At 35.6% G+C, this 15,050-nt stretch overlaps 1 protein-coding gene across 1 annotated transcript in view; it reads right to left on the bottom strand.

The window, feature by feature from the left end:
• The window catches only part of LOC130448682 (tubulin-specific chaperone cofactor E-like protein), a 28,923-nt gene that overhangs the window by 7,691 nt on the left and 6,182 nt on the right, over positions 1–15,050 (bottom strand). Inside the window, exons 2-3 of the mRNA XM_056786153.1 lie at positions 4,820–5,082; positions 1,976–2,647 (exon numbers count right to left, since the gene is read on the bottom strand). Of these exons, the coding sequence (XP_056642131.1) occupies positions 1,976–2,647; positions 4,820–5,071 (924 nt within the window). The 5' untranslated portion in view covers positions 5,072–5,082. The remainder of the gene's footprint in view (positions 1–1,975; positions 2,648–4,819; positions 5,083–15,050) is intronic.

Raw genomic sequence — 15,050 nt, 5'->3', positions numbered from 1 at the left:
AAAAAATCAAAAACAGTAAAGTTCGATAGATGCCAGTAATTTAACGCGTTATCATTAGGTCCAGTACCGCCGATCCATCTCTGAGGAAGTCTACCATTTGAAAACTCGTACACACAAAGATTTCAGTCTGGTGTACCGTCCTGGTGATATATGAGGTTATTTGAATCTGTTTTCACCGAATGGAAGACATAGTTTTCTAACATATCGTAATAAATTAGTTCCGTAGTCCCAAACAAAAACGACCATTGTGTTGGATTGAACAAAGAACTTGGAGAATCTTGAGGACACACGGAGACGATCTGATGATTTGCCTATACACATACAATCTATATGAGCAATTCTGGCACTCTGTACAGGTCGGATATAAAAATGCCAGTCGGTTTTCCCGGGCGAAAAAATGGGCTGGAAAACCTCATATGGTACACGAGTGAAAACTGTTGGATCGTGGGGTCCGAACCTCCAATAAGAACGCCGTAATAAAGCCAGAAGTTTTCGAGATTGGAAAAGCCTCACCAAAAGTGACTGAAACTTCCGGAAAATTCTTCCGAAAAACCCGATATGGTACACGAGTGAAACCTTGTGGAATGTAAAGTCGGACTCTCAACTAGTAGCAGTGTAATAGTGCCAGAAGTTTTGCAGGTCGGGAAATTCATCCGAAAAACTTCACGTGGTACACTGGCAGCAGCGGAGTGGTACAGCATCTGCGCTCTCTCTCTCTCTCTCTCTCTCTTCGCGGTCAGATGGTAAGGCCCATGTCAAAAATTTTGACCTGCTCGGATAAAAATTTTTAGGGTGGATCGTACAGCGAGGGTAATTTACTACCTGTGAAAGGCTACGTCAATTAAAAGTTTTCGCTCATAGCCTTAGTTTCTTTGCGAATCAATAATGGATTCTTTGTTCTAATCACAGCATTTTGAATTTGCTATCTAGGAAATTTTATTTAATTATATATTGTTTAAACAGCTCAAATGGAAACCTTTTATTATTATATTGCGTGGAAAAAATGCCGTAATGAATTAAAAACTTTCTTTCCAACTCAACCTTTCAATGTTTCTTGGGGCACCATGAGCCGATAAACATTATTGAAGGACTTTTTGCAAAGATACAACTGTCCCCATACATTTTAAAAAATAGTTCATGAAAATCGGTAATAATTAGCGCTGTAAATGAATTTACAAAAAAAAAGTTAGAAACCCAAAAAGATTGTATTTCAGCGAGTTTTCATCGTTTCCTGATGACTTTTTTTTCAATTTTGGATAGCGCAAACAAATAGTTTCAATGAAGCCAACAAAAATAATTTTCATTTGAGCCGAAATCGAAAAGTTTTCATTTTCACAAGTACGTCGATTTTCCTTTTTTTCGGAGGTTTTCCGACCTGTAAAACTTCTGGCGTTATTACACCATTCTTAGTTAAGACCCCAAAAGTCAAGTAAAAAAGTTCGACGCGTGTCCCACATGAGGTTTTTCGGATGAATTTTCCGACACTTTAGGTCAATTGTGGCGAGACTTTTTCGAAACTTCTGGCGTTATTACAGCGTTCTTATTTGAGGTTAGGACCCTACGATCCAAGAGTTTTCATTCGTGTACCCGGGAAAACCGGCGGGTATTTTCATGTCCGACCTGTACAGTGCCAGAAATGCCGTTTGGTGATGTACTAATTACGGGCCCCCAATTTCCAAGTTCAAACGTCTTGTACCTTATCGATGCTGTTTTATGTAGCCAACTCTGGGACTATAAGGGAATCAACACCATAATAACTAATTCGTATCTAGCTTAACATATAAAACACAACACTTTCTGTAGTACGGACGCCATTTTGGCAATAGATGAGCTGGGAATTGACAAAATGGCTGATATGTTAGTCAGAATCTCTCAACGCATATGCGAATCTCGTATATATGAACATATTAAAAAGAATTTTATTTTTTGAACCCTGTTCTATTTCTATGTCAATTTGTAAACCCAAGTGACTTACCTGAATTCGAACACATTCTAAAGCAGGAAATTTCGCCAGCCTCTCAACATCGTCCCACGTCGATATATTGGTGGCATTCATATTAATAATTCTTAAATTTCTAAAACTATCGTGTGGTGAATCTCTATCAGTACACGATTCACATTTACTCTCCGATCTATCGTAGTTCATATTTGAACCAACGATTTCCTCCCCATTTATATCCAAATTTTTAATGGGACAATCTGCTAGTACTAATGTCTCTAAATTAGGAAAAGCGTATCCGAGTTTGGTTACCTCTTTCCATTCTTCAATTGGATTCCCATTGAAATGGAGCACCTTCAATTTAGAATGTTTGTGCTTTAATTTGTAGCTAATACATGAGCACTGTGCATCATCTTGTGACTCATTATCGTTTTTAGTAGTATCACAGTTTTTCGACTCCTTTTCGTGGAGACGAACGTCGTTATATTCATTTAGGCTTAAATGTAGTTCCTCTAAGCTGGGTAAATGGTCTAAAATATCTTGTACGCTCTCCCAACTTATGTACGTTGAATTCAAAACTAAATTTTTGAGTTGCTGCCATTTTGTTTCTTTATTCAGTTCTACTTCTGAACGGAGAGGTGTTGACAAGACGTTGAAACTTAGATTTACGAATTTAAGGCGGGGCATTTGCTCTAAGATACCGAAAACCTGAAATACAAAAATCTCCAATAACCATCTTAGAAGATTAAATATTCTTTTCCCTATCACGGTCTAGCACTATCAGGAACATAGTTGAAAAAAGAAGCATGAGACTATCCTCAAATCAACACATAGGCTTACAAGGAGTTTTGTCGAATATGTATTTATATTTAATTTAACCATGTAAAACATTGGATAGGTTATGTTTGAATTATAAGCAGACCCAGGGGTCTTTAAGATTAAAAAAAGGCTTATGGCATAAATGTTACATTCAAACTCATCCAAAGATGAAAAATATATCGACATAGAAAAAACAACTTGGATTGTTTTAAACGATTTCGAGCTCATTTATTATGAAATCAAATTCGGGACAAATAGAATAGCCAATTTCCTGTTAACAATAAGTGCAATCGATTGCACCTCAATTTTGATACAATCGACAAAGACCTAGAAATTTTTACCAACCGAAAAGGCTTTTTTGCATTAAACGTAAACTGTATCCAATGTTTGGCTTCGGATTCGTAACATTAGGTTCGTTCCATCCATCCGATCAATAACAGGACATAAGTTACTGGATCGGAAGAAAAATGAAGAAATAAGGGACATGTGCGATATTCAGGATGTAGTAAGATGGGCAAGGAGCCGCAGAAGAGAATGGAGAGACCATGTTGACAGAATGCCAAATGAACGGTTAGTAAAAATTGCAAAGGAAAAGACACAACTCGACCTCCTGGACGACCACCCATAAGGTGGTATGAAAGCTGGTCCTCAGCATCCCAACTACTCCTAGCAAACCCTTGATGAAAATACAGGACCTAGTCCTAACGTAAGAAGAAGAAGAAGAAGGTTCGTTCCAACCCATCAAAAAACCGTCTTTGACACAGTGTAAGTATAAAGACACTTCCCTTAAAACTATGCTTTAAGTTTCAATGACCTTGCGGTTACTCAGTATCGTTTGTGAACCGTTTCCGGGACGGTCTTTTCGATACTTTGATACTGTTACAAGAACCGTGCATAGTCGGATATTGCGCAAAAAAACGCTTCCGATAACCGTTCCAAGAACAGTCCCGACGAACAAACTTATTGTAGTTCGTGGACTAGTTTCCGTTTACGACCACCAACAGAGCTTTGAGAAGACAGTTGAGGAAGGACACTTTGGAAGACATCTTTCAATGGGCGACAACGGATACACAAAATCGAAAACGGAAACGCTAAAAATTTATAAAATGAATCTATTTTAAAAACAAAGAACGTCGTAGAAATAAATATAAAAACATGCAATATTTACGATTAAAAATGATAAAAATTATTATTCGATAAATCGAGATAATTGAATTGAAGAATTAAATTGGCGAAAACAAAATACAACAGCACGCCACCAAAGAACAAGCCAAAGAAACACGTATTGGAAAAGGACAGAGTGTGACAAATCGATTATGGGACAAGTTAAACTAAGTTAAAGATCCTTTATCCTAAAGGAGCCTTTAATTAAAGTGCTGGTGGTGGAATTATGAAACCAGCCCAAAGCGTTGGTTAAAAAAGGATGAGTACGAATTTAGAAATAGAAGGTGAAATCTTTCAATTGCTCACGACCAAACCCTAGCTGCAAACTACGTTCTGAGATAAATTCCAAGAAGATTACGAAACATGGAAACTTAGTATGAGTAAGTTGATATGGTATTCGGAGAAAAAACCAAAGGATGCTAGAGAATCAACACCGTAGCTGTAAATATTTGGGGATAGGATTATCATTAAACGCAAAAAGTAAAACCAACATGATCAAGAAAGAAATCAGGCTGCAAAATCAATTTTCGATAAACAAAGAGTGGTATCTATCCTGGGTGTTGCAGTCATCTGCAAAACAGAAACTTTATTATGGGAATCATCGATAATATTCTAAACAATGTAAGTGAATTCGTCTAATCATCTTGTCAGAAAGAAATAGATCGTTGGATAGAAGAAATTTGGTAATGACACGTAAATAGGAGTTGAGCTACCATGGTTTAAATGAGCGAAATTGATAAAATAGGATTTTGTAGACGTCTCGAAGATATATCAGAAACTTCCAGCTTCAAAAGTAAACTCTTAGGTGCAAAAATCCTTCGTGGATTGTAAAACCTCATCTTTTATTTATTTAAAGGAAATACTAGTATAGAAAATAATAACGAATGTGTATTATACCTCGGGCCATTCTTGTAATTTATTTTTAGCCAAATCGAGTTCTTCAACTCCCGCACATTTGGCAACCAAGGCATCTTTTTCTCCGGCAGTGGCAATATCGCAGTCGTTAAGGACTAAAAGAGCTGGAACTATAGCACGTGGAGATTTGCAAGGCACGAATATGGACACTGATATGCCTTCGTCCTCAGAACCATCGGAATCTGTTGAACTTTCACCATACTTCTGTTCAAGGGCTTCTAACAAGGACGGCATGGTAAGGGAACCTGAAAAAAAGTATTGGACTACAATAGGAATATATATGTGTGATTACTTGATACTTTTATATTGAGATATTTATTACCATTTTAAATTTTTTGCATGTAGTAGCTAATATTCACTGAAAATTTGGATGCGTCTGACATGTTGTTGTCAAAAATCTTATTATCTTATCGGTTAAATTAAAGTTATAATGAAGTTTCTTCGACAAGCAATGGAATGTGTCAAAAATGACATCCTATTTGGTGTAATTTTACTTTAAAGCATGTAGTCCTATCAACTAAGGTCTGAATTCCAATTGCTCATTGTTTTTGATTGATTTTGCATTACAAACGAATACGGACGTATGCGGATGGGTTTTATTTTCGAAATTCAGTGTTGTACTGTAGTGAAACATTTGTCGGGTTAGGTTGATAGTAATAAAATATGTCGACAAAAACGTAGGTTATAATTTAACCCATATACGAGATAATCTAAGCAAATAGCTAATCGACGTCAAAATGACGGCCGTGGGATAAGCACAATCGACTTTTTCATATGTACCCGTGTTAATTTTTTTTGTTTATTCCTGCAGTTCGGTTGTTTTGATTTATGATGTTAATAGATACTTTTAGATCTATTTCATTGAAATTAATACAACGAGAACTAAGTATTTTTGTTTATTTAGTCGGTTTGCAAGTAAGCTTTCAAGAAATACACAAAATTTACAACACTTAAATTTTTTATTGTGTTCAAGTTTATCAAACATTAGTGAGTACTTTTTAAGGTTATAACCTGGTGGCAGCTGACAAATAAAAGGACAAATTTAAAGCTTTAGGTGGAGTTAACCTCTTTTCATCAGTTGAATAGAACTTTGGTCAGCATCTGCTATAATTACACTACATAGTCGACAAAAAAAAACAACTAAGCCACGTTTCCGGGAGAAAGTTTGGCACTTCTTTAAATACGACTGTTTAAAAAGCCATTTCGAAATAAAATTGGTATAAAATCCAACAAATAACTTCACGAACCATACGGAAACTAACGGTAAAAGCATTCGTTTACCCTACGACGGCCATTTTTTAAATGAACATCAACTGATTTTGACGATTCCTTGATTGCTCAACTCTGAAGCCAAAGAAGCGAAGAAGAAGGTTATAATTTTGACAGAAACTGTCAAAGGTCTACTGGAACGAACTGGAGTATTCAGATTTATAGAGAAATCAAATAGCTGGTGTCACATCACTTGAACTAAGTTTTCCAACGCAGTTATATTAGAAGAAGAGTCACATTAAAGTAACCGACGATTTTTTAACGTATTTTTTCGTAGGATATCTGAAGAATATTATTTTCACGAAAAAACTGCGTAATTCCATATCAAACTTGGATACTTTCCAATAGAAGAAAACAATGTTTCATAAACTTCACAGAAATGGAAATATTAGCGTGGAGATCGTTCCATCTGCAGCAGTCAAGGTTATGGCGTCTGTTTTTTGGGTTGCGCATGGGATTATGTTCAATGAATATCTTGGAAAAGAAAAAACTGTCAACGAACTTATTGCAACGTTTGTATGAAGAAATAAAGCAAAAACGGCCGCATCTGGCTAAGAAGAAACTGTTGTGTCATTGAGACAATGCACCAGCTCACACATCTGTTATTGCGATGGCCAAAATCAATGAATTAAAGTTTGAATTGCTACTTCATGCACTGTAATCGGCAGATTTAGTCCCCTCGGATTATTTTCTATTCCGAGACTTGAAAAAATGGCTCGTTGGTCAAAGATTTTCCAACAATGAAGGAATTATGATGATGAGGTATAGAACTTATTGAACATCGCTGGGAAAAGTGTATGGATAAAAAAGGAGATTACGTTGAAAAATAAATACATTTTTTTCAAAAATTTTTGTGTAGGCCAGGTACTTTCGACCGTAGTACGATGAAAAAATAATACCACGCAAGTTTCAAACTACGTCGGAAATTTCTGATGTTTCGAGAGGGACCCGAAAACTAAAATTCCAATTATGTAAAAAACATTTACAATAGTTTAGAAAAAAAATTGTTTTGTTATATTGGACACGAGTTTGTCGTGTATTGGATTGTTACGTTAACCAATTGTTTCTCTTATAATAAAATGTTTATACACAATAGAGAATATTTCATAACAAAAAATAATGTATTTGTAAACACCATATTTTGATAAAGACTATAAAAAATCGAAACGTCAAATTTTCATCTGTCTTTAAAAAATTATCAAAAGAAACTAATTTTAAATCAGAAGGGACCTAAAATCGAGAACATTTAGAAGCATAAATAAATCGAAAGGTCGAAGAAATAAGAAATTACATACATATAAGCGGTTTCTTATTGGGAACGTGGCAATGAAACACCAAAGTGGACTAACTTTAATATATTTTCCCAGCTTCCGAATAGTTATGTATTTATCGTCTGGGAAATAATAAATTTAGATTTTCGGTGGTTTTGAATTGTATTAATTCTTGTAAAAATTTTAAATTCATAGGTTTCAAAATCAATAGTCAAATTGACGTTGATAGAAATATTGATTAATTATTTCCCAGACGATGAATACATAACTAATCGAAAGCTCGGAAAATATATTAAAGTTAGTCCATTTTGGTGTTTCATTGCCACGTTCCCAATAAGAAACCGCTCATAATATATTTGGCAAAGACTTCTGTACAATTTATATATATAATAATAATTTTATAATATTGCGTACGTTGCCAAATGTTGTTGCTACTTTATTAAAACGTCATTATATTGGCTAACGAAAATAAATGTAATCATAGCAAATTGGTTATAGATAAAAAGTAGATTGCGAACATATATTATTGACCTCTTTTTGCAATAGTAGTAGGGGATATTTTTGGATCTGTGGGCTGACATTTTGCAACATTTAGAAACTATTTGTTTTTAACCCAGCATCGTAGGCTGAAAATATAGAAGCACGTTCGTTGCATTTTTTCAGAGATTATATAATAACAGGACCGTATTTATAGTGAAAAATACTAAGAACAGCCTTCAATTTTTGCTAATTCTATTATAAAAAATTGTTTATATAGCTCCGTTCGCGGTATATACTTTGGACACATTCTGAATGTATTCTGGACATTTCAAATGCGCATACTTCGTTGAGAATATGTTCTGAACATACACTTCTCCACGGACGATTTATGAACATCTAAAATTATAATTTGAATTCATAACTAGCACGTTTTCAAAACACGTTCGTAATTAGAAATCTGTGTTTATTAGCACCGCGAACGCACAATTTCAAACTCCGCATGAATCTACGAAACACAAAAAAATTGCAAATCAAAAGTGACGTACACGCTAAGACAACGTAAAACTACCCTGCCCAAAATAATCAATCATTTGTTTTTTATAACTTGCGTTACTTTTTATCATCTTGTAATTGGCGAGGAATAAACATTTGATATACGTGGCAGTTATGTATCTACAACATTAAATTCACTATGAAAACAGCTATGAAAATGATAATGTTAACACTTTAAAAATTAACAGTGGTTTTATACGAGGGTTTCCATAAAATAAGGTTTCCAAAGAGCTGCGGGCGCTAGGAACACTGTTAAGCGGGAATTGGCGTGTGTAGCCGGGCACATTTTCTTACCGTTCTCGCGCCATCGAGCTGTCAAGAACATTAATTCTTGTCTTGGTAGCTGTAAAAGATGGAGCTCCCAACATGTGCGTCAATAGTGGACAGAATTCAAAGACTGACCTACATTTTTGGATGGAATAGTATCTCACACCTCCCTTACATCCCTGACTTAACCCCCAGTGATTACCATCTCTTTCCTGAATTAAAAAAAACACTTGGGAGGGAGATGGTATACCGCATGCAAAAATCCATTGATCTAAACGGGAAAATAGAGTCTAAGCTTTCCAAATATTAATTATTCAATATCAATAAACATGTTCATTTTGAACTATCGTTGTGAATCTTATTTTATTGACAAACCTCGTATCTCTAAATTGAGACGATCTAAATACGTTAACTTTTTTCATATTTTTATTTAAACGTATTTCAGTTTATTTATTCTATATTACTATTGATATTTCTAGTTCCGGACCTGCTAATGAATCAGTTCAGTGACTAAAAATATAGTGTAGGACATTAAATAATATATTTTTTAATTGGGACAACGTGGATGTTTTTATTATCACTGAATAAACCATGTGTTTGAATAGGTCAATCAGATGTAAACAATAAATTTCAAATTTACGCGATGTTTTACAAATTTTGCTTATTTTTTCCTTAAACTTTATTTTGATACTGAGATGGGTTTTTATGGAATTCGATCTTATAACATATGAAAGCTTCAACAGGTTGAGATTAGTTAGTTTTTGGCGATGGTCTATACTTGATATGTTGAAATGGAAAATGATGATAAATAATTGTTTTGCACTTTTGCAGTCAAAGCTTTCCAATTTAAAACCTTGAAGCCAGCATTGGCGTCGGGAGGAAGAAAAGAGCAAGTCAATTTGGATTACAGAAACCAAATTCTATCTACTATTTCTTGGTATTGGTCCGCGTAACCACGAACCGCGAAGAAATTATTTTCACCCCTTATTTACATATTCAATTCCTCCTAGATAACTATACAAGATATGTATATCCAGAAGGATTCGATCCATTTTATTATTATCTAGTCGAGGAAATAAAACTTGGAATTTCTGAGCAGTAAGACGAATCAAAGTGCATTAGATTGAGAAGAACCTCTAAGGAAACTTTGAGAACAAAAATTATGAATAAGAAACAAGGGCTCCACGGGGCTCCAAGAAACATCTTATAAACTAGCCACCCCGACACCAGGTACCTCGCAGGTAATCGCCGTCGTGATATTCGTGTTGAAACATCTTCAAAACCCCCAAGATGTACATATTCGGTCAATTTCATAAATAGTATCCACGGAGCTCCAAGAAACATCTTATAAACTAGCCACCCCGGCACTAGGTAACTCGCAGGTAATCGCCGTCGTGATATTCGTGTTGAAACATCTTCAAAACCCCCAAGATGTACATATTCGGTCAATTTCATAAATAGTATCAACGGAGCTCCAAGAAACACCTTATAAACTAGCCACCTCGGCACCAGGTACCTCGCAGGTAATCGCCGTCGTATTATTCGTATTCAAACATCTTGAAAAACCCCCAGGATGTACATATTCGGTCAATTTCATAAAGACTATCAACGGAGCTCCAAGAAACACCTTATAAACTAGCCACCCCGGCACCAGGTACTTCGCAGGTAATCGCCGTCGTATTATTCGTATTCAAACATCTTGAAAACCCCCAGGATGTACATATTCGGTCAATTTCATAAAGACTATCAACGGAGCTCCAAGAAATACCTTATAAACTAGCCACCTCGGCACCAGGTACTTTGCAGGTAATCGCCGTCGTGATATTCGTGTTCAAACATCTTCAAAACCCCCAAGATGTACAAATTCGGTCAATTTCATAAGTAGTATCCACGGGGCTCCAAGAAACACCTTATAAACTAGCCACCCCGGCACCAGGTACCTCGCAGGTAATCGCCGTCGTATTATTCGTATTCAAACATCTTGAAAACCCCCAGGATGTACATATTCGGTCAATTTCATAAAGACTATCAACGGAGCTCCAAGAAACACCTTATAAACTAGCCACCTAGGCATCAGGTACCTCGCAGGTAATCGCCGTCGTGATATTAGTGTTCAAACATCTTGAAAACCCCCAAGATGTACAAATTCGGTCAATTTCATAAAGAGTATCCACGGGGCTCCAAGAAACACCTTATAAACTAGCCACCCCGGCACCAGGTACTTCGCAGGTAATCGCCGTCGTATTATTCGTATTCAAACATCTTGAAAACCCCCAGGATGTACATATTCGGTCAATTTCATAAAGACTATCAACGGAGCTCCAAGAAACACCTTATAAACTAGCCACCTCGGCACCAGGTACTTTGCAGGTAATTGCTGTCGTGATATTCGTGTTCAAACATCTTCAAAACCCCCAAGATGTACAAATTCGGTCAATTTCATAAATAGTATCCACGGGGCTCCAAGAAACACCTTATAAACTAGGCACCTCGGCACCAGGTACGTCGCAGGTAATCGCCGTCGTGATATTAGTGTTCAAACATCTTGAAAACTTCAGGATGTACATATTCGGTCAATTTCATAAAGAGTATCCACGGGGCTCCAAGAAACACCTTATAAACTAGCCACCCCGGCACCAGGTACTTCGCAGGTAATCGCCGTCGTATTATTCGTATTCAAACATCTTGAAAACCCACAGGATGTACATATTCGGTCAATTTCATAAAGACTATCAACGGAGCTCCAAGAAACACCTTATAAAATAGCCACCCCGGCACCAGGTACCTCTCAGGTAATCGCCGTCGTGATGTTCGTGTTCAAACATCTTGAATACCACCAGGATGTACATATTTGGTCAATTTCATATAGAGTATCCACGGGGCTCCAAGAAACACCTTATAAACTAGCCACCCCGGCACCAGGTACCTCGCAGGTCATTTTAACAGTAACTGCGGATCACGAAACGATATCCATCATCTTTTACATTATACCAGCAAAAGATTTTCATCACCAAATGCGAATTGCAGCCATTCAAGACTTTGTGTTTAATTTATTTAAAAATGAGGGTTTCAATTGGTGTAGCTATGTAAATATTGAAATCCGAAAATAGTTGAAATCTGAAAGTGTATTATGTATTATAATTTTTTAAGTAGATCAACTACTTGTAGATTTATTTACCAAATTATTAGTTGTATTCAGAACTTTCTATAAATTATGTAAACATAAATGAAATTTCATAATAATTTCAATACCTCTAATAATAATAGAAAATAAAAAATGTTATGGTTGGAAAACAATCAGTTGCGCATATATTCCATTTGATCACAATTAAAAATTTTGTTTCTTGTTTTAAACGTTCCGCAGATAAAAAAGGAGCATCATCACTTTCACATTAGTATGAAAAAATGTTGGACGGAGATAAATAACTATAGATTATGGCATAAAACTGCAAATTCGCCGTCCGGTTGAAAAGTTTCATTTTAGAAATTACATTCCGACATACTAAAAACTTTCGAAAGCATTAATTGAAGTCTATCTATCGGAGAAAAATAATGATCAGTACGTGATCGGCACGTGAACATCCCGAGCGAAACGTGGCACGGAATCTTTATTGGTACCAATCGGAGGCACCAGAATATGCCACAAAAGCCGCGCCACATCGCTCCGTAAGCCACTAGAATGTTGTGGTGAAGGGACTGCATTGTATTTGTCTGAAGCTATACTCCGCCTAAGAAGAGAAATAAAAAAACTTCATTTGATCGCTAGCGAAAAACAAATAATTGCGAATATTTATAAAAATGGAATGCAACATAATAGTGACGAGACTGTTGATGACGTTATTTCCAAAACGGCAAATATTTCGGGAGTATCTTCTTCAAGAGTCTACCGAATCCTTTGTGAGCACAGAGCTAATCATGCAGTGCCCGACCCAAAAGAGTATCCATCAAGGAAAAAATTAACAATTCAATCGATGATTTCGATGGGAGATACAAAAAGAATTCTACCAAAAAAATTTTTTTGCAGGTTTGTGTGATTGAAAAATATTTTATTAAATTCTATACACAACACAAACAATTACACAAAAACACGTGTGTTTACATAGAACTACCATAAAAATATTATTTATGTTTCGACATTTCTAATCGCGCAGATTCTTGTTCAAGGCCATTTGACAATAAGAAAAGTAAAAAATTATTTAATATTCTTCGCATTTTTGAACTAACAAGAGGTTATAGTAGATTTTTTGTAAGAGAAAAAGTTGAGAACGTCTCATAAAAATAAATCTACTAATCGAAAAAGAGATTATGAAATTGACCCTGCATCCCGGACCACGAAAACAATTTAAAAATGACACGTAGTACAGACGGAAAATTTTACATTTGAACAATTCAGTAGTAGCGTTTGTAATAATAAAAACCGGACATCATAACAAAAAATAAATTGGGTTCAAGGATTATCAAAATACGAGTAGGTTTCTACGTTTTTATTTCGCGAGTAATTAATCGATTTATTGTTATTAAAATTAGGGTTGCCGCCCGTATTTTACGAGAACTTTTATTTAAATTTTGAGATATGTCAACAATGATGTGAAGACGTCAAATCTGATGGATTAAACAACAGTGTGCCGATGAACCCGCTTCGACTTTTGGTGATTAAACACCATCTGTTTTGTACCAGAAAATATCGATGCTGTACATAAACTGATATTACAAGATCGTCATTTGATATACCGAATGATTGAGGCGTTAGTTCCACTCGCATACATTCAATATTGCATAAAATTTGGCTGGCAATAAGATGTTTTCGCCTTGGTATCGCATAATTTGATAATTGCTCTAAAAAATAGTGTCGATTGTTCAAAGAAATGCTGAAAAAAATTAATCGCGCTGCTCCAAAAGACGTCTATAAGATGTAGAATGTTCCAGCTAGTCAATTAGTAATGTCATCATCATGGTTCGCTCTTATATAGAGCGGCTAGAGGTAAAGAGCTAGTCCCCTCCATGTGGCTGCAATGTCGCACGACTCTACAGCTAATCTAGAGATCAATTCTCCTTAATACGCCATCGATACAACGTATGTAGAGTTCAAATTCTACTACACGTACTTTCTTCTTCGCAATCTTTCTCGTATGCTCAACGAGCTGGTCGTGCCGACTTAACCTTTGTCAATGTACCTCAGGACACTTTTGAAGCACATGACTAAGTGATTAGTTACTATCCTATCCTACTTTTTCTTTCATGTAGATGGGAAGTTGTACCCTTACCAATAGAGCGGAGGGTTGTTGACCCAGCTTTCCCTTTCCATCAACTTGATGGAGACTATTTCCGAAGTATCCACCTTCCAGTTTCTTGACTCTTGGCAACGCTGTCTTCTGTCCACATCAATAGTTTTTCATTTAATCTGACGCTGTAAGGCAAGCGATTGTCAAATTATTCGGTATCCAAATAAATAACAGCCAAACAGCCAAGTACGCCTCAATCTTTCGATGTTTTTTGGCACAGCAGCAGATTTCCAACGATATTCGAGATATTCATTCTGTAAAGGTGGCTCTAGTTGGTGCTCCATCACCAAATTGTCGAAGCGAGTTGATCGACGCACTGCTCTTGGTTTGAACCACGTCTAAAGTGATAGAAAATCTAATTTTTTGACCAAGATGAATGTTTCAAGTATCTATAAAAAAACTCAAACAGCACTCGTATTACAACACGTTTTGAGTACGTTCATTATTGTACTGTATGTGCTCAGTTTTATTCAATATTTGCATGCATTGTTTTGAATTTTTCTATGATAATTTCTTCTGCCAGTTTTTCTATCTCATCATATTAGATGTGAATTTTCGTAGCAAATACCGAATGTACCTTTATCTCCCTAATCAGTGAGGACTAGCATTTCGTAGAAATTAAGGATTTATTGTAAAAAAAGCATCATTTGAAAATCTACTAACCTTTATCAAAGTTTATAACAATTTTGTAGTAAAATTTAGAAAAACGGAAAATGTCTGCGATAGAATCCGTTAAAGTTGTTTTTAAAGAAAACATTTTAAGAGTTTAAGGTAAAATTGGTTAATTCAGTGAATAAAAAATGTTTTAGAAAAAAGCAGGGGCTTCAAAATCCTCGAGAAAATTTACGTAATTTTGAATTAAAACGTAGGAATACAATTTTCAAATTTAAGTCACTTTAAATATGCTCCAGTAAACTCAGTAGATGTGGAAAGGAACTTTTCGAATTATAAATATATATTGTCAGATATAAGGCCAAATTTCCGGATAAATAACATAGAAAAATACCTCGCCATAAATTATAATATAGTTTTTTAAAATAATGTACAAATTCCCCATTTGTAGGTATGTGCAGCTTTCTAAATAAATTGTCC

Source organism: Diorhabda sublineata, chromosome 9 (genome assembly GCF_026230105.1).
Source record: "Diorhabda sublineata isolate icDioSubl1.1 chromosome 9, icDioSubl1.1, whole genome shotgun sequence".
Lineage (NCBI taxonomy): Eukaryota > Metazoa > Arthropoda > Insecta > Coleoptera > Chrysomelidae > Diorhabda > Diorhabda sublineata.
Note: the sequence above shows the minus strand (reverse complement) of the source record. Positions and strands in the feature narration are given on the sequence as shown.